Here is an 18601-nt window from a genome sequence, read left to right as displayed (position 1 = left end):
CCCCACAGAACGTTAACTGATTTAGATTCTAACAGGGCAACAGAACTGGTCGGTAAACGTCGTTTAGCATTATTTTTTCGCTTCAGACGTCATCAGTCACGTGATCAGCGCCATTTGGCACACGCCCCCGTGTGCCGAACCCGTCTGCTTGGCGAACAAGCGCCTGTACCAAACTGCACACCCCTACTTGTGTGCGGTATCGTTGCGGAAGTACTGGATATCCTGGTTTTCATTTCATTACCGGACTTACTTCCCCGGATCTGGACATTAAAGCCTCGTTTTACCTAAGCCTTGTCTCTAAGCTGCACATTTGGGTCCTCATCTCGCTAGTCTGCTAGTCTCGCCTCGTTGTGACAGGAGATGCTCAGCAAGAGGCACGCTGGTGAAGAAATTGTTGGTGATATTGTGACCTGTGTGTCCCAGTCATCCCTTTTTCGGCCGAGGGGGCTCTGCTTTTTCGGCTGACTGAAGGTAAGCGTGTCACATCACTTTCGGTTCCGTATTAAGTCGCGACCATGTTAACTGGCGACCGACTTCCGAATGCCGCCCCGGTTGCTCTTAGTTACGGCAGCTGTTTGTAGCAGGAGGGAGGCATGTTAGCTGTCCACGCCGATGCCGTGTCCCAATGTTTTCATAGTGTTTAGTCATCTGTACGCGTCAGAGTCGCAGGCTGACGGTCGCAGGCTGACGGTGGGACTCATCTGAAACTCTGGGTTGCATGTACTGACTGACACTGTACCATTGGCCTAATACATTAGATTAACGTTTGCTTTTTTGTCCTTTATAATGTGTCTTCACACTGTATGGCTCTGGTTATGTCATATGGAGTAGATCGCAATCAGTGGTCACAATCAGATTGTTTACTATGCGTCTTTCCTGTATAACTCGCGCCCTCGTTGCTGCGCATTGACGTTTTAATATTGGTCCTGTCTTTGCCACAAAATCTTTTGATGTCATACGGAAATGCTCACGGACAAGAAAACCAATAGCGAGCACGCGCTGCTTATATGTTGAACTAGAGCAAACGTATGAATGAGACGCTGCTCCGCTTCCGCACAACGTTGAAGTGACCGTGACCGTTTGTTACAAACACGACACAAAAGACGAGTTAAATGTGAGATCTGACAACACAGTAACAACAGACACACGATAGCAGCTGCTGGCGACAACATAGCACATGAAAACACGTTATTAAACAACTGGATTTATCGTAACATCGACTCAAAGTGGTCGCAAGTTAACCTGGCTGCTGCTGTTGTTGCGCGTGACCACCTTATGCTTGTTAGATACGACTAATGCGGAGCGGTGAGAGACGATCTACCTGTGGCTCAGTGGTTCCGTATGTGGACGAACCATGGTTTGGGCGCTGTTGAATTATTAATTTATTTCTAACGTCAAACCAACTTCACCGCGGTTGACAGCGCGCACCATTAAAAGGCCATTAAAGGCGCTCCTTTTGGTTTTAATCTGCCATGGAAACTATCCTAACTAACCAGTGGTATTTGTGATGCCAGGTGTATTATATTTGAAGTAAACAGCCCCTATCGTTATAGTTGAAGTGCGCGATTCGTTCGATACTTAAACCGGTAACGGTGTTGCGATCGCAGAGAAGCGCCGAGAGACTCATTCTAGTGAACAACGGAAGACTGAGATCCAATTCTTTAGAGCTAACATCCTAAACAAACATACTGTAAACTGCAAAATATCAGAAATGATGGAATTTACTATGCGTGTTTGCAAGACTCACTGATGAAATGTATAATAACATAATTCGCCTATATTGTAAAACTTGGCTTTAAATAAAATGTGTTCCTCAATTTGATAGAACACAGTTCCTTCACAGTACTACTTAGTACTTCATGGACTACTACCACAGCAAATATGAACTTATTTTACCGCATCGTTTTGGAATAATCCATTGATAAAGTTTCTACAGTAATATGGGTTTATATATTATATTATAAATATTATATTTAACTGCAGCCCAGTGACTTTAAAACCCCAACATGAAGCTAAGGACTCAGATCCGTTCAACATCCATCCATTCATTTTCTAAACCGCTTATTCCCTAATGCGGGGTCACGGGGGTGCTGGAGCCTAACCCAGCTGACTATGGGCGAGAGGCAGGAAGATGAGCAATTGTGTGAAAGAAGAGGACGGAGCAGAACCTCCAGGATCCAGATGTGTGTCTATGAAGAATGACAGGACCAAAGATGAGCCTCAATCATTCAGTCCTAAACCTGGAGCCTCAGACTCAAAGTAGGAACTGATCTAAATTCACTGATATGAGCCAATGTTAGTTTATTCTCTGATCTTATAAACTGACTGAATTTCTATATAAACTTTATGTGTGTAGATTTAGTCATTAAAATGAACAATATTGTTTTTACACTTTTCTCACAAATTTTACTAGACTGTGAAAGTCTACCATTGGTGACGCACAGAGAAATATTTTGTAGGCTCTCAGTGACACTGACAGCTGTCGATTACAGAGAACAGCTGGAATCTGATCTGAGAACTCATCCAAAGTGTAAAACGTCCTCATGAACAGCAGCAGCAGGAGTTTGTGTTTAGAGCCACCGAAATGACTTTGATCAGAGAATTGACCAGTGATTGATGCAATATGAATAAAAAATATGTTTGTGCTTGCAGAGGTCAGCACCACAAACAAAGAGCAGAACCTCTAGAATCCAGCTGTCTGTCTTTGAAGAGTGACATGTCCAAAGATGATCCTCCAAACCTCAGTCATGAATCTGGAGCCTCGGACACAAGGTAAGGGACAGTTTCTTTTTTTTTTTTTTTTTTTGCTCTGTCCAGCAGTTTAGCAAGCTGCATACCAGCTGCTGAAACCAAGCAGATCTGTTAAGTAAACAATCTGAGCAAAATAAATAAGACGCAGGGATGTACCTTAGGCTAACACATTCATAACTAAACAACTGTTGTACTGTGGTTTACCTTGGAGATTAATACTAATACCAATAATAGTGTTATAGTGTGTGCACATACTCATACAAACATATACATATCATATACATACATATGTGCATTGTTATACATATCCCATACAACTTAATCAAAGTCATGACATACAACACCACAATTTCCATATTCACACATTATTGATATTGGTAGTGATAAGTATCAGTAATACTTACAGTTGGATTTGGAAAGTGTCCCACTACAAGGTTAGTAAGGCTGTAGCTTAATATTATTCACCCAAAGGGTGAGGCAGACGTTGGTGCATGAACAATGACACTTGTGGAAGCCAGGGTGATGTGAGGGGCTCGGTCACTACGCCCATCCAACAAGCAGAGGAAAGAATCCTAGCAGCCAGGGAGCCCACACACCTTCAGTTCCAGGAGGGCAGGTGTTGCAACCCAAGCCGCCCACACAGAGCCCCCCAGGCAGAGCTGCAGCAGCCACAGAGACAGCACCCGAGGTCAGAGTGGGCCACTGTGCGTCAACGCTGTCCGCCCCATGAGAACCAGGGGCAAACACTCCCCCCGGTGGGAGGGTCGGCCTGAAAGAGTGGAGCCCGAGGACCCACGGTCCGTAGGGAGCCCGCCAGGAGATGCCCCCGCGCCCAGAGTGGGGCCCGCCCGCAGTCCACCACCCCCATACGAGCGGAGCGGGGCCTACCCCATCGGCCCGACCTCATACCCTGGCACCACACCGGCCGGCAGCACAAGGCCAGCAATTGGTGGGGGTTAGCAGAAAAGAGACCACCCAGGCGGAAAACCGGACCATCGTACCCCGGGCGGAAAACCGGACCCCCCACACTCCAACCGCACCACACGCATACAAACTCACACAAACACAGACGCATACACCCACTCACATGTACAACACACATCATCACACACACACCATAAACTCTCTCACAACAAACTAGTCAATCATACGTGAACCAATGCACTCTCAGATACATTCTCGCTCCCACACCATTCGCTCAATCACATTCGTGGGGAGGGTAGGTCTCCGGCCTGCTGTCCATGTGGCCCCAGGCAGGGACCGCAGCTCCTCCCGAGCCCCGCCCACCCCCCCCCAAGCCGGGGGACGCAGAAGGCAGCAGAAAAGGTACCCCAGAACCATGCAAACCAGCTTGGACATGAGTGTGTGAAACTAAAGTGCACTGAAGGAGGGTGACACCTCCAGGAGCACGTAAGACTCTTTGTCCTGACAAAAGCTTTCATTTTTATTCAGGGGTCAGCTGGTGCAGTAGCATATTATCAAGAGTAGACTGGAGAAGCCGGTCAGGAAGGCCAAGTCTTTTCTTCCTATACAATCAGAGTTGCTCCTAGTAAACCACTAAACAAATATATATTCTTATTATTCTTATCATTTGAATATACTGTATCATATTGATATGATATGATATACTGCTGTAGCAAGGACATTTTCCCCACTGCAAGACAATAAAAGGTTTAGCTCATCTTATTTTGTCTATTAGTAAGTTGAGCTTTAAACTGGACAGTGTAGATTTAGACCACCAACAGTCAACCGTAGAGACGTACAGAAAACATAGAGGAAAGAATCTTCTGGTTCACTGTCCACTCTGTCTGTGAGATGCTGCTCTACCACAGTCTTTAGTCTCAGTCTAACTAACCTCAGTTCAATCCCGATTGAGCTGAGCTCAGCTGTAGTACAGTAGAGGACAGACGCTGTTGTCTGTAGTGAAGGCTTTTACTGTGAAGGAGCTGCAGGAAGCACTGAGTGTGTATAAATCCCAGCAGATCAGTAAATGTGATGCGGGAAAAGCAGCTGATTGCAGCAGGAGAGCTGAAGTCAGAAAAAAGACTCATGCTGATTTCAGACAGAGCAGTAGCTCATGTTTTCTGGTCTCTGGACCATCTGAGCTTCTAAAATGTTGGACTCATAAGTTTGGCTCTGAAATAATGTGTTGACAGAGGGAAGAGAAGGAGTCGTGTCCCTGTGGAGGAGCAGCCGCCCTACTGTGCTGTGTGTCAGGAGGTTCTGAATGATCCAGTCTCTAGCAGCTGTGGACACTGCTTCTGCAGACAGTGCTTCACCTCATACTGGGACCAGTCTGGACCAGACTCCTCTTGTCCCCAGTTTGGGAAAAGATTCAGAACCAGGGCTGGACTGCTGATGGGTCATGAGACCAGCACTGACCAATGTAAGACTGAACATATGTCTGTTGATGACAGATTCTGTACATTTTCTAACATTTAACATTTGACATTACTGAATAATTTGTGGGTCTGAAAAAAAGGTGGATATTTGAGTTTAATCTCCTTTTTCCTTTTCAGTAGATGTTGCTCTGCAGGAGGCTTTAGACAAACATAAACTCAGTCTGAGGAGCAGAAGTGAACGTGTGACTGAAGGAGGTGAAACAGGAAGTGGAGTCCTCCTCACCAGCATCTACACTGAGCTCTACATCACAGAGGGACAGAGTGAAGAGGTGAACACCCAACATGAGGTGAGGCAGCTGGAGACAGCTTCCAAGAAGAAGACCCTCCATGAGGCTCCCATCAAGGTCCACGACATCTTTAAAGCCTCCTCTGACACACACAGACCCATCAGACTGGTTCTGACCAATGGCGTCGCTGGCGTTGGAAAAACCTTTTCTGTGCAGAAGTTTACTCTGGACTGGGCAGAGGGCCGGGAAAACCCAGATGTCAGTGTGGTGGTCCTGTTCAGGGAGCTGAACCTGATCAGAGATCAGCAGCACAGTCTTCTCACGCTGCTCCATGTTTTCCATCCGACGCTCCAGAAGGTCCCAGCAGAGCAGCTCCCTGTCCTTAAGCTTCTGTTCATCTTTGACGGCCTGGATGAAAGCAGACTCTCACTGGACTTCAGCCACAGGGAGCTGGTGTCTGACGTCACACACACGTCATCAGTCAACGTGCTGCTGACCAACCTCATCCAGGGGAACCTGCTTCCCTCAGCTCTGGTCTGGATCACTTCCCGACCCGCAGCGGCCCGTCAGATCCTTTCTATGTGTGTGGACCGGGTCACAGAAGTACGAGGCTTCACCGACACCCAGAAGGACGAGTACTTCAGGAGGAGATCCAGCCACGAGGGGCTGTCCACCAGAATCATCTCACACGTCAAGACGTCCAGGAGCCTCCACATCATGTCTCAGATCCCAGTGTTCTGCTGGATCACTGCTACGGTTCTGGAGCACATGATGACCACAGAGCAGAGAGGAGAGCTGCCCAAGACCCTGACGGACCTGTACTCATATTTCCTGCTCGTCCAGACCAAGAGGAAGAGGAGCAAGTACCATGAGGGACGTGAGACAAGTCCACAGGAGCTGACGGAGGCTGACAGGGAAGTTCTCCTGAAGCTGGGGAGGCTGGCGTTCAAACATCTGGAGGAAGGAAGGCTAAGTAAGTGTAACATTAATGTGATCATTAATATTCTACAGCAGCATAAAGCTGAAGCCCCAATATTAAAGAGAAACACTTCACACACACACATAATCTAAAAGTTCATAGAGTGAAAACATCATTGTCAACATTCTTGTTTTCAACTTGGCAAACTCTAAATTAGAATTAGAAGTAGATTTAAAATTAAAATTCAATAGATGCACTGGTTCTAGTGTTGGTATAATAGCAGCCATAAAGCCAGTTTGCGTCACAGACACTTCAGATTTATAGACTTATATTTTCTATCATTACAGATTTTCTGAGTGTGGACTTACAAAGACTCATTGTAAAGCTGTGGCCTCAGCTCTGAAGTCAAACCCATCAAATCTGACACAACTGGACCTGAGTGAAAACGACCTGCAGGACTCATCAGTGAAGTTTCTGTGTGCTGGACTGGAGAGTCCTCACTGTCAACTGCAGACTCTGAGGTCAGTGTTTTTCCTAGTTCATGTCCCAGCAGCAGTTTTTCAGCTCGTCACTTCAAAAGTCTCCACTTGAATCAAATGAAAAGAGACCTTTGTCAGAAACCTGCAGGAATGATTGACAGTTTGTTGTGACTCTGCAAAGCTCAGGAACAGAGGTTTGTGGCGTCACACTTTAAATGTGACACAGCAGCAGAGACTCTGAGTAAATCATGTCTCCACATGTTTGAAGGATCTTGAGTCGCGTCTGATTCATCTCCATTCACAGGCGACACTTAAACATATGTGGGATGCTTCATTTCAGACAAAGATGTCACTTTGTAGAGACACAAGCAGGAAAAAGGAGCATGATTATCAGGCTGCAGACATGTTGCTACAGAAGGTTCTAGGTTCCATGTAGGACCAGAGGAGAGAACATCCATCTGACTGGGATCAGTTCTAAAGATGATTCACTTCATAAATAATGGTCTGTTTGGAGTTTGATCCAATATGAACATTTTCCACCAGACGACACGGTATAGTTCAGATTTCGAGAGAAATGAAAGGAATGAAAGGAACTAGATGAAGTCTTTGATTCATGATGTCTGGTTTTCTTCTGGTTCCAGCAGCAGCTTGTGAATCAATGCTAACATCAACAGGTTGTGCTGACTTGTGGATGATGTGTAGAAGCTGAGATCATGATGACACAACAACACAAGCACAAAGTCACTCTGTCCATTTTAGGCTAAACATCAGTGATGAGGACAAATCTGACTCATTATTAATGCTTTGATACACAACTTCTGTTGCTGTCAAATTGTAATTAAAGGCCTGCTGTATCTGGGATCTGTTGGGTTAGTTGTGTAAGGTCTTAAACCTTACCTTGTAAAGTACCTTGAGATAACCTTGTTGTGATTTGGCGCTATATAAATAAAATTTAATTGGACTTTAATTCTTCTTATAGATTAAGTTGGTGCAGTTTGTCAGAGATCAGCTGTCATTCTCTGGTCTCAGACTGAAGTCCAACCCGTCACATCTCACAGAACTGGATCTGAGCTGGAACAAGCTACAGGATTCAGGAGTGAAGCAGCTGTGTGGATTTCTGGAAAGTCGTCAGTGTCGACTGGGGACTCTGAGGTTAGACTCCATGTTTTAGTTTTGTCTGAGCTTAATGTGATGTGAACTGCAGCAGGTTTATCATGAGGTTAAATTACCTTCAGGACTGTTTAAAGTCAGTACGTAGGTGTTGACAAAGGTGTAAAAGAGAAAATCTGAAATGTTTGACTGTGACCCTTAGAACTGACTGAGACTAAATGAAGACACTTGTATAAAGCAGCTACAGATAATCTGCTTAGAAGCAGGAGAGAATAAGCCTGCAGCTTCAGAACAGGACACACAGAACTACTGTAAATAGATGAGTGATGCTCATTAATGATCATCAAACACCACAGAGAATGGATGATATTTGATTGGAGGAGGAGCAGAGAAGAGGAAATGAATCCTAGCTGCATCACAGAACCACAATTTCTCTGAGAGAAAATCATGACAACATCATGAGACAATGAATGGATTCAACTGACTCTCTTTTTTTTCTATTGTTTTTTTTCTAATCTTTTATTTTTATTCAGATTGTGGAGATGCAGTTTGTCAGAGATTAGCTGTGATTCTCTGGTCTCAGCTCTGAGGTCCAACCCGTCACATCTGACACAACTGGACCTGAGCTACAACAACAACCTGCAGGATTCAGGAGTGAAGCATCTGTGTGGTTTTCTGTGTCGTCAAGGTCGACTGGAGATTCTGAGGTCAGACTCCATGTTTTAATTGTGTAAGCTTAATAGTTGATGAGATGATTGTTGAGTTGAACATCAGAGAGAGAGTGAGTGTGAGACATATGACAAAGCAGGAGAAGTTGCTGCACCTACTTTCTTTCTAAATCCCTACATGGTCTGAGAAGATATACCATGTGAGATCCACTAACCACGCATTTCACATGTGTGATGATAAGTTCCTCCTCTTTCTCTGTCCAGTGTCTGAATGCAGAAACAGAAACGTAGGCCAATGAGAGCAGATGATTGGTCTTTAATTTGGTAGTTTATAAATCAAGGAAGGAAGGAAGGAAGGAAGGAAGGAAGGAAGGAAGGAAGGAAGGTAGGTAGGTAGGTCTCCCACTGTTAAAATAAACCTACAATTAGAATTATAGACTGATCATTTATTTGTTAGTGGGCAAACATACAAAATCCGCTGGTTCAAGTAATTTGTTATTTATTATTTATTTATATCTTAATTCACACATTTTTCTTTTAGACTAAGTGGCTGTAACCTCTCAGAGAGCAGCTGTAAAGCGCTATCCTCAGTTCTGAGCTCTCAGTCCTCTAGTCTGAAAGAACTGGACCTAAGTAACAATGACCTGCAGGATTCAGGAGTGAAGCTACTGTGTGATGGACTGAAGAGTCCTTACTGTCGACTGGAGACTCTCAGGTCAGGATTCATGAACTTAAAGATCACTTAAGAAAGTACTTAATAATGTAAAAAATTCAAATTACAAAACATATTACACATGCAGTAAGTGGACCCACAGACTGATGAATAAACTTTTTCATTGTGTGTGTTCAGGCTGTCAGGCTGTCTGGTCTCAGAGGAAGGTTGTGTCTGTCTGGTCTCAGCTCTGAGCTCCAACCCCTCCAATCTGAGAGAGCTGGACCTGAGCTACAATCACCCCGGAGACTCAGGATTGAAGCTGCTGTCTGGACTGAAGGATCCACCCTGCAGACTGGACATGCTCAGGTATGGAGACAAATACAGACAGTGAGAAGATTTATTCATTTATACTGATAAATACACGTGATTTTTTTTTATTTAAATTTTTATTGTTTTGTGTGGTGAGATGTGGTACATGGAAACATGGAAAAGAAAGACAAATTTTTTTGACATTAATCATTTTTCTACAGAATAACAGAATCAGAGGCTGTAATCATACCCAAAATAGTAACATAATAATACTTTTTGATATGCCTGTGTTGCAGTTTAGTGGTTTACTGGCTGTAACGGTGTAATAATTGATTTATTTAACGAAAAAAATTAACAAACAACAACATCATGGTTACAGTACAGTACAGATACTTAAAGATGGTAAGTGAATGTGTAAGGCATATGGCTCCTACACTGGTTGCTTGAACCAAAACCTAGGTTCGTAGGAGCAGCAGATGAAAAAAGTTTGTACCACAACAGACAATTACACACACCCACAAAATTATAAAACAGCTGCCTATATAAATTAACCCCAAAAAGAAAATTTAACATAAATTGTCACCAGCTGTATATTCACCATACAGTATGTGGCAGGTAATTAAACCAAAGTGTATTTTAAGGTTCTATTTTTTAACTGTTCTGAAGTGTTCTGCTGCAACTTTAACAAAGTTATTCAATCCTACCCCTATGGCGTGAGTAAGGGTGTCCTCGTGTATAGAAGTCACAGAGGCAGAAGTCTTTTGCTGTCTTCCAATGGGTGGCTCACCATTTTGTTTCCAATATTTACCAGTCTTTCATGAAAACCAAAAAAACTCTGCCTGTACCAAAGCAGTACACAGCAATACAACACACATACAGACCGTTTTAGTTTTAGTTGCAAAATAGAACATACTTATCTCTATGTAGGCTAATTATTAGTTAGTTATACGCGCCACATATAACAGCAGAGCGGCCTGGATTTCACATTCGAATACATCTAATTCCATTATCGTCAACCCTGAAACAAAACAAAATTCTTAGAATATTTGCAAAGTCCGTTGCTCACTGGCTTTGAATACTCATACAGACAAATTAAGGGTTACAGGAAGAGCGGGCTGTTGATCAGTACTTGACTGAGATGTGCTTCTCAGCCAGTCAGAGCCTTTGAGGGCGGGACCTTAGACCACTTCAGTGCTCTGTGAATTGGAACCGAATAGAGCAGAGGGCAAATAAATTGAGAAAGGTAAAGGTGTCTTTCGTGGAAATTATCAATTTCTTCTGAATGGTGGAGTTTGTGGAGTCATTCACGGCAAAGCTGAATCTGAATAAGCTGAATCACCGAAGTACTTTGAGTCTGAAGTATCACTGAAATGCAATACACACCATTGATGCGAGCAAATCACCCACCTAAACAAACAGTGGAGGGAGACTTTGGCAGACTACATTGGATGTAGCGTGTGGGAGAAGTATAAACAAAAGCAAGGCAAGCTAACAAATGCCATAGCTTGTAGTTAGCTACAAACTGCAGGCGGATGAGTGTTGGCAAATGTCGGTCTGAGGAACGTTATTAGAATTGCAGCAAATGACTGCACTTGTGAGCCTCCTTCAAGACTCACTATCACAGGAAGAATAGAGCATCTGGTGGCCAGGCCTACTCCCGCGGGACCCGACCGGGCTCAGCTCGAAAGAGCGACTTGAAGACGGTCCCACCACCTGCAGGAGGAGCTGTAGGGGTCCGGTGCCAGGTAGATTGGACAGCAGTCGAAGGCGGGAGCCTCAGCGACCCAATCTATGGACAACCAATCTGGCTATTGGGACATGGAATGTTATGTCACTGGTAAAAGGATCTTGAGCTTGTGCAGGAGGTTAAGTGGTATTGACTAGAAATAGTCAGGCTCAGCTCCACACCCAGCCTGGGCTCTGGAACCCAACTCCTTGAGAGAGGTTGGACTCTCTTCTACTCTGGAGTAGGGCTGGCGTAGGGGTGTAGGCTTGCTCATAGCCCATAGCTGTTTGGACCTGTGGACTCAAAGCCTGTCATGGTTGGTCTGGATGATCTGTGAGACTGCTGAGGCAGTTGATGGGTACCGACAGGCAAGCATACTGCAGCCCATGCTGTTGCGGGGGCAAAAACTCAGACCTGAAAAGAGTTCTGGCAAACCATTCGACCCCTCAGAAGGGGGAAGCAGTTCATCACCAACTCAGTTTTCAGTTGAGGTGGGGAACTGTTGAACTCCACTAAGGATGTTATCAGACGGTGGAAGGAGTTCTTTGATTATCTCCTCAATCCCTCTGACATGCTTTCTGCTGAGGAAGCAGGGGCAGGATTGGCTGATAGTAGAACTTCGGACACAGGAGGAACAGGTCTGGTTTGGGGACCACAGGATTGCGGCTCTGCTTTTTGCGGATGGTGTTGTCCTTAGCTTTATTAGGCCAGGAGGAGTGTGCGTTGGGGCGGTTTGCATCTTAATGTGAAGCGACTGGGAAGAGAACCAGTTCCTTCAAGTCTGAGGCCATGGTTCTCAACCGGAAGTAGGTAGTTCGCTCTCTCCAGATTGGAGAAGAGCTCCTGACCAAAGTGGAGGAATTCAAGTATCTTGGGCTCTTGTTCACTAGTGAAGGAAGGAGGGCGCGTGAGATTGACAGACGGATCAATGCGGTGACTGCAGTAATGCCGTTCCATCGTGTTGTAAAGGAAGCTGAGCCAAAAAGCGAAGTTGTCATAATCAACTTGTCCGGGATACAGTGCCTTTTAAAAGTATTCACCCACTTTGACTTTTTACCTATTTTGTTACATTAACAAAACATTGAACTTAAGGTTGTAATGTGAATTTTATCTGATGGATCAGAACACAATAGTCTACATTGGTGAAGTGAAAAGAATATTTTTTTTTTAAACTATTTTTAGCAAAGGAGGTATGTATTCTTTGTTATGAAGCCCATAAAAAGCTGTGGTGCAACCAATGACAGTACCTTCAGAAGTGACATAATTAGATCATGTGACACTTAGATTAGACACAGGTGGATATTATTTTACTGTCATTACATATACACACTTTTTAATGAAAGGCCCTAGAGGCTGCAACACCTAAGCAAGAGGCGTCACTAAGCATGAAACATGAAGACCAAGGAGCTCTCCAAACAAGTAACAACAAAGAGTGCCGGTGAGCTCTTTGAATTGGAGCGTAGGTGTCTGACGCTCACAGGAAGAGGAAGCGTGTGAAGCAATTTGAAATGGAACAACAAAACTAGGCTTGCAGTCTCACAAACACGTGGGGCTAAATTCAGCAACATGGTTACGTGATTGCGAAGGCGTGCAGTGATTGAATCGTGCGCTTGGTGTGGTCACAGCAAAAACAGCGTGGGTTACACATTGTTTAGGCCCATCCAGAGATCCAGCTATTTCTACCAGGTTGCTGATAAGATTTTGGGACCTACAATGGATGCGGACTAGTTCTCTTTATACATGTCACGTTGTAGGCATGGACTAGTCTACCCAGCTTTGTGAGATGTTCAGTTACTGTGCTGCCAGCTGAGTCAAAGCGTGCGTGGAAGCTGTCAGGGAGGGTGGAGTCATCATGGCTGACCTGTTTGTCCATGCGCTTATAGTCTGTTATGGTCTTGATGCCTCTCCACAGTGAGAGTCACCCAATGCGTTTTGTGGCCTTGGAGCAATAAAAAACGTGACCAGATGGCAGGCCAATAGATCACTTCAGACAAGCTCTGTGGCAGGGTTAGAAAATCACAGAGTGATTAGGTAACTTCCCAGAATGTAGGAATAACAAATAATGAATGATGGCATTGGTTTACAACTAATATGGACTTGATATGACAATATTTGGATGTTTATATTGTTTATCTAGCTAGCAATTAGCTTAGCGTTTATCGTTCGTTGCACATAACTCAATACCTGTACTGGTTAGCATTCATTGGCATGAATCCTTTGATTCCATAGAATGTTGCCTGTCAGTTAAGCCACAAATTATAAGGTTTTAATAAAGTATCATAGCAGTAGAGTCACAAATTTGTCGTGGGCTAACGTTAATGCAGAGGATGCTAAATGTTATCATGTTTTTTTGTTTTTACTGAGGTTGTGTTTGATACACCTAAAATACATTTATATAGTGCTGTAGTCTCCACTCTACTGTTTAATATGACGTTAGGCATGTCTTTAGCCAGTCAAAAGGGACCCAGTCTGGACCCATCTCTCCTATATTTAGGGGAGAAGGGGCCTAAGGGGCCCAAGAAAATAGGCTTGAGGCTCAAAATTAGGATTAGATAAATAAAACAAACACCTTCCTCTGGTGGAAATGAGAACAACACAGTGAGTGAATTATTTTATTCTTACTTGATTTTTTTCTGGACAATTGTTAAATAGTCACAGAAAGAGAGAAAGCTCCACAGTTTGAAATTAAATATAGAAACCCTTTCTTCACGTCACCTTCTGCTCTGTAGATTGCAAGATAGGGATGCAACTCCCTAGTTGTTGCTGAATGTTCATCCCTACATACTGTACAAGCCTTCATCTGAACACAGTCGTACAATGTGTGTGTGAGAGCCATGTAATGTTTATGTCTGCATGTCTCTGACCTCTTACTTTCAGGGTGGAGTCTGGTGGAGTCCGATGCTCGAGACAAGGTCTGGGAAAGTGTAAGTGTGTTTTTAATGCGATTAGCAGCATTCAAACATCTTCAAACGGTCATGAGTCATCATCAAACTACTCAATAACTGCAGTTGGATTGTGTCTTGTTCTCTCCATCAGATTTCTGTCAACTCACCATCACCGACACAAACACAGTGAACAAGAAACTACGACTGTCTGACAACAAGAGGAAGGTGACACGTGTTAAGGAGAATCAGTCATATCCTGATCATCCAGACAGATTTAACTGGAAACCTCAGCTGCTGTGTAGTAATGGACTGACTGGTCGTTGTTACTGGGAGGTTGAGTGGAGAGGAGGAGTTGATATAGCAGTGAGTTACAAAGGAATCAGAAGGAAACAAGACAGTAAAGACTGTTGGTTTGGACTAAACGATCAGTCCTGGACTCTGACCTGCTCTGATGGTGATGGTTACTCTGTCTGTCACAATAATATATTAACACCCGTCTCCTCCTCTGAGTCTGACAAAGTATCAGTATATGTGGATTATCCTGCTGGTTCTCTGTCATTCTACAGGGTCTCCTCTGACAAACTGATCCACCTTCACACCTTCAACACCACATTCACTGAACCTCTTTATCCTGGGTTTGGGTTCTTTAAGCCTGGTTCTTTAGTGTCATTGTGTGATGTGTTGTAGTTAGAGTTTGGTCCTATATTTGGATTATTTTGTTGATTTTGCTGATTTCTTAAATTAGATTATTTCTTTGTTAGTGGGAAATCTATGATTTCAATGGTAGGTCTATTAACATTAACAGAAAAATGCATTTCAGAAAAGTTATAAATAAATTGCATTTTCATGCAGAATTGCAGATGTATGAATGAATGGGAATGAAATATGTGTTTGATCGCCTACTGTATTTTTCAACAAAGTTTCTGGCTTCCAGGTGTATTTTATATAGGGAACAAGCTGACATTGGGAGCCCTGACAGCTGTTACCTGTATAAAATACACATGTCCTCAGAAGCAATGAATCGATCCAGATTCCAAACTTATCATTCAAACTCTAAGAGTTTGAATGATAATGAGAATAGTAATACAGTAAATCAGCCCAGAACTACTTAGGGAGGAACTTGTTGGTGATTTCAAGGCAGCTGGGTCCATAATCACCAAAAAAAAAGACAAGAAACATCTGATCAGACAAAGGTTTTGACACCAAATACCAAAAAAAGTTTTGCAAAGGGATGAAATAATTTAATTCATGCAAAGGTTAAATGTATTACTTTTTCGAAATGCATTTTTTTGTATTTTTACAAACTCACTGCCTGAACCCAAACAACAACCAACAACAAAATAATAATATAATATAATAATGGCTCTAAAAACAAGACCCTGAATAAGAAATAAAAATCGCTTCTCAATATAGGAGAAACCTAATTACAATTTAACCTACTAAGATAAAACAAAATCAGTGCGTATGCAGGAAACTAACAATCACTACAAACCTCAGAACCAAGTATACCTACAACAAACCGCCTTACTGACCTGAGATGAACAAGAACTCTAGAGGATAGGGAAAATGGGGAAACAAACCATGGAGATGGGATGAACAGGACATGACGAAACAGAGACACTCCAGCAAATAACACATACAACAGAAGGCCATATACACTGGGGATCAAAATTAGAGAACAGTTTATAAATAACTGAACCATTATAGAAAAATATCATTGCTGCTTAACAGGTAAAGGAGTTTTAGTCCTGTCCATACCATGCTACCAGAACGCCTTTTCCACAAAATAACTAAAGCATTTGAACAAATACATTATTTTGCAAAAAAACACACTGATCAACATTAACAACAATGACTGTGTTGTAACCTAACCAGAAACTTTTGTTGTAAGTTTCAATGCCAGTCAGCAATTAGTAGGAAGTGTACAGGCCTCTGCTCTGAATGACTTCAGCACATCTGCGGCTACAGGACAGCACTAGTCTCTCGCACTGCTCTGTTGTGATTTTGGTCCACTCTTCCTCCAGTCTGCTCCACTGTGCGGTGACTGTAGTGGGTTTCTTGGCCATAACTTTGTCACCAAGGACTTTCCAGAGGTTCTCTATTGGGTTGAGATCAGGACTCTGGGCAGGCCATGTCATTATTTCAATGTTTTCTGTTTCAAGGAACTGTTTTACCTGTTTTGCTGTGACTTGGAGCATTGTCCTGCATGAACACTGCGGGCTGATTGGATGATGAACGCAGGAAAGGAGCCATATGCTGTAGAAGAAGGTTCTGATAAACATTTGCATTCACTCGGCTATGTAGCTGTCTAAGAGGCCCAACTCCTGCTGCAGAAAACACGCCCCAACTGTGTCACTTCCATCTCAATCTTTCACTGACTTCTTTACACACTTTGGGTTCAGTCTTTCTCCAGTTTGTCATGGAACAAAATCTTTCCCATCTGACCCAAATAAATTAAACTTGCTTTCATCACTGAAGTGAACTTCCAGTTCTCTGTCCACAACACATGCTCCTCAGCAAAGCTTAGTCTAGCCTTTTGATTCTTTCTGCTAATGAGAGGTTTGGTCACTGCAGAGTGGGCTTTCACTTTCTCTTAAATGTCGAGAGACTGGATGACGAGTCAGATTCTTACCCTGTTCAGCGCTGAACTGGTGAGCAATTCCAGCTGCAGTGTGGAAACAATAGCTAATTGAAATTCTCCAAAGTATCCTGTCCTCTCTTGTATTTGTCTTCTGTGGATGACCCATCGTCTTGGAGGACTTGAATGAGTCTATGAAATTGTAAAGATTAAATATTCTGTAAATCACAGATTTGGGACGACTAACTTGTCTTGCTATGACTGATCGGGTCATCCCTTTGGCCTTCATCTGGAGAACCTGCAATCTTTCAGTCACTATAGAATAAAAAACAGACACAGTATCCCCCTCTGGTGGGGACAACACTGCTTCCCTGAGTATGCTGCAGAAATATCTTTGATATTGTTCTGTTTCTCACTTTTCAAATAAACCTACCATTGAAATTAGTTTTGACTGATCATTTCTTTGTTAGCGACAGGTTTTCAACGGGTGCTTAAAGTCTCTTGAAAATGCTTAAATTTAAAATTGTGTTTTTAAGGTCTTAAAAGTGCTTAAATTTCAGATCAAGTACTATACTTATTTCACAACCAACTGTTTGACTAAACAGTGTTGCCCTTTTTAGAAGAAGGAATAAAAATTTGCATTTACACTGAAGTGAGAGCCAATAAAATTATTTTTTCCACCACAGCGAGGACATCTGGGTCGACGCGGGTCGGTACTTGAGTGAGTGCAGTGCACTTGTTGAACTTTTACTGGCTGGATGTTCTTTCTTTAACTCCCCGCAGACGTCGGGCCATGGAGTAGGACCAGCGACTCTTTTTTAAAAACTTTAAGGCGACTTTATTTGAAGTGGATCCCTCTGACCCAGTACTGTGTGCTGTCATCTACCGACCTCTCAAATATAACAAGGATTTTGTTAAGGAGTTTTCTGACTTTCTGGCTGATGCCCAACTATGATTGTGTACTCATTGTTGAAGATTTTAATATACGTGTGTTGCTCTGAAAAACAATTGGTGAAAAACCACTCTTTAGCTATTATTGACTTTTATTCTGGTTCAATGTGTGGCTGGTCCCACACACTGACGGGGACATTTTCTGACCACATGCCCCCTTTTATTTGAAGTTGCCTTTTCCTGTGCAGCAGTTAAATCTGCTCCTGCTCGTCTGTGTTGGATTTTTAACTCCTTGGCTGGTCAGTTTTCTCCTAGTTTTAACCAGTTATATCCTCCCTCTGCATAGCACAGAGTCAGCACCACTTAGGGTTTTTTTTAATGACATCTTCCTAGCAACTGATGCTGGTGATATTATGATCCATGTTTTGCTTTTGATACTGTGAACCGCAACAGGAAGGACAAAACAGGTAAGACATCTAAGCAAAACAACATGGGAAATATTCTTTGTGTATCAGGAGTTTGACCTGTTGCCAGCTCTCCAACTATAAATAGGGAACATGAGTCAAAGTTCAAGGGACAGAAGCCGCCATTTTCTGTTAATGATAAAGTTACTGCTACTACTGTACTTCCTGGATATTATAGTTTTTGACGTGTAACTGAAGAGACGGACAAAAACCAAGAGGCCTCACTACGCTGCAAGTTCCTGGTTCCAAATATAGATATCCTCTAATGCGTAGCTTTTGTGAATTTAAAAGTGAAATTTGATTAAACCCTTGGTTTATAACATGTGTTATGATTTACTCTGAAAAACACACGTCATTAAGTTCAACTCCACGGATATCTAGTCTTTTAACCCAGAACGGGTTGTTGTCTTTGTGTTTTTTTTAATATGTCACCGAATGAGCCACATGATATTATACGTGAATTACACAAATAAGTTATTTTATTTAAAAAAAACTAGACATAAGTTATTTCAATGTATACATAAACATTGTGCCTCT

General features: G+C 42.9%; 2 protein-coding genes across 4 annotated transcripts; both read left to right on the top strand.

The window, feature by feature from the left end:
- The first annotated feature begins 120 nt into the window (after positions 1-120).
- LOC129603676 (protein NLRC3-like) lies at positions 121-7896 on the top strand. 3 transcript variants are annotated; one of them, XM_055506257.1, is made up of 6 exons: positions 121-471; positions 2653-2772; positions 4908-5137; positions 5271-6353; positions 6647-6820; positions 7758-7896. In XM_055506257.1, exons 2-5 carry the CDS (start codon positions 2717-2719, stop codon positions 6700-6702), a joined length of 1425 nt encoding a protein of 474 aa, XP_055362232.1. In that variant the 5' UTR covers positions 121-471; positions 2653-2716; the 3' UTR covers positions 6703-6820; positions 7758-7896. The 3 variants fall into 3 exon arrangements, with proteins under 3 accessions (XP_055362232.1, XP_055362231.1, XP_055362230.1); XM_055506256.1 differs by lacking the exon at positions 121-471 and adding an exon at positions 478-2259 and having other exon boundaries at positions 5274-6353; XM_055506255.1 differs by lacking the exon at positions 121-471 and adding an exon at positions 478-2259.
- Positions 7027-17153, top strand: LOC114850108 (NACHT, LRR and PYD domains-containing protein 12-like). Its single transcript, XM_055506636.1, has 7 exons — positions 7027-7038; positions 7758-7930; positions 8422-8595; positions 9098-9271; positions 9407-9577; positions 14124-14170; positions 14283-17153. The coding sequence occupies exons 1-7, from the start codon at positions 7027-7029 to the stop codon at positions 14816-14818; spliced, it is 1287 nt and encodes a 428-aa protein (XP_055362611.1). The 3' UTR covers positions 14819-17153.
- Positions 17154-18601: the final 1448 nt, after the last annotated feature.

This window comes from Betta splendens, chromosome 24, assembly GCF_900634795.4.
Source record: "Betta splendens chromosome 24, fBetSpl5.4, whole genome shotgun sequence".
NCBI lineage: Eukaryota > Metazoa > Chordata > Actinopteri > Anabantiformes > Osphronemidae > Betta > Betta splendens.
The sequence above is the reverse complement of the archived record's forward strand: the minus strand, read 5'-3'. Positions and strand labels throughout refer to the sequence as shown.

Bases quoted from the DNA above. Each gene is read 5' to 3' on its own strand.
- LOC129603676 (XM_055506255.1), top strand. From the start codon at position 2,132: ATGAGCAATTGTGTGAAAGAAGAGGACGGAGCAGAACCTCCAGGATCC. The intron at 2,260-2,652 runs GTAGGAACTGAT...TTGTGCTTGCAG, and splicing joins CCTGGAGCCTCAGACTCAAA to AGGTCAGCACCACAAACAAA. The intron at 2,773-4,907 runs GTAAGGGACAGT...ATGTGTTGACAG, and splicing joins TCTGGAGCCTCGGACACAAG to AGGGAAGAGAAGGAGTCGTG.
- LOC114850108 (XM_055506636.1), top strand. The intron at 7,931-8,421 runs GTTAGACTCCAT...ATTTTTATTCAG, and splicing joins TGTCGACTGGGGACTCTGAG to ATTGTGGAGATGCAGTTTGT. The intron at 8,596-9,097 runs GTCAGACTCCAT...TTTTTCTTTTAG, and splicing joins GGTCGACTGGAGATTCTGAG to ACTAAGTGGCTGTAACCTCT.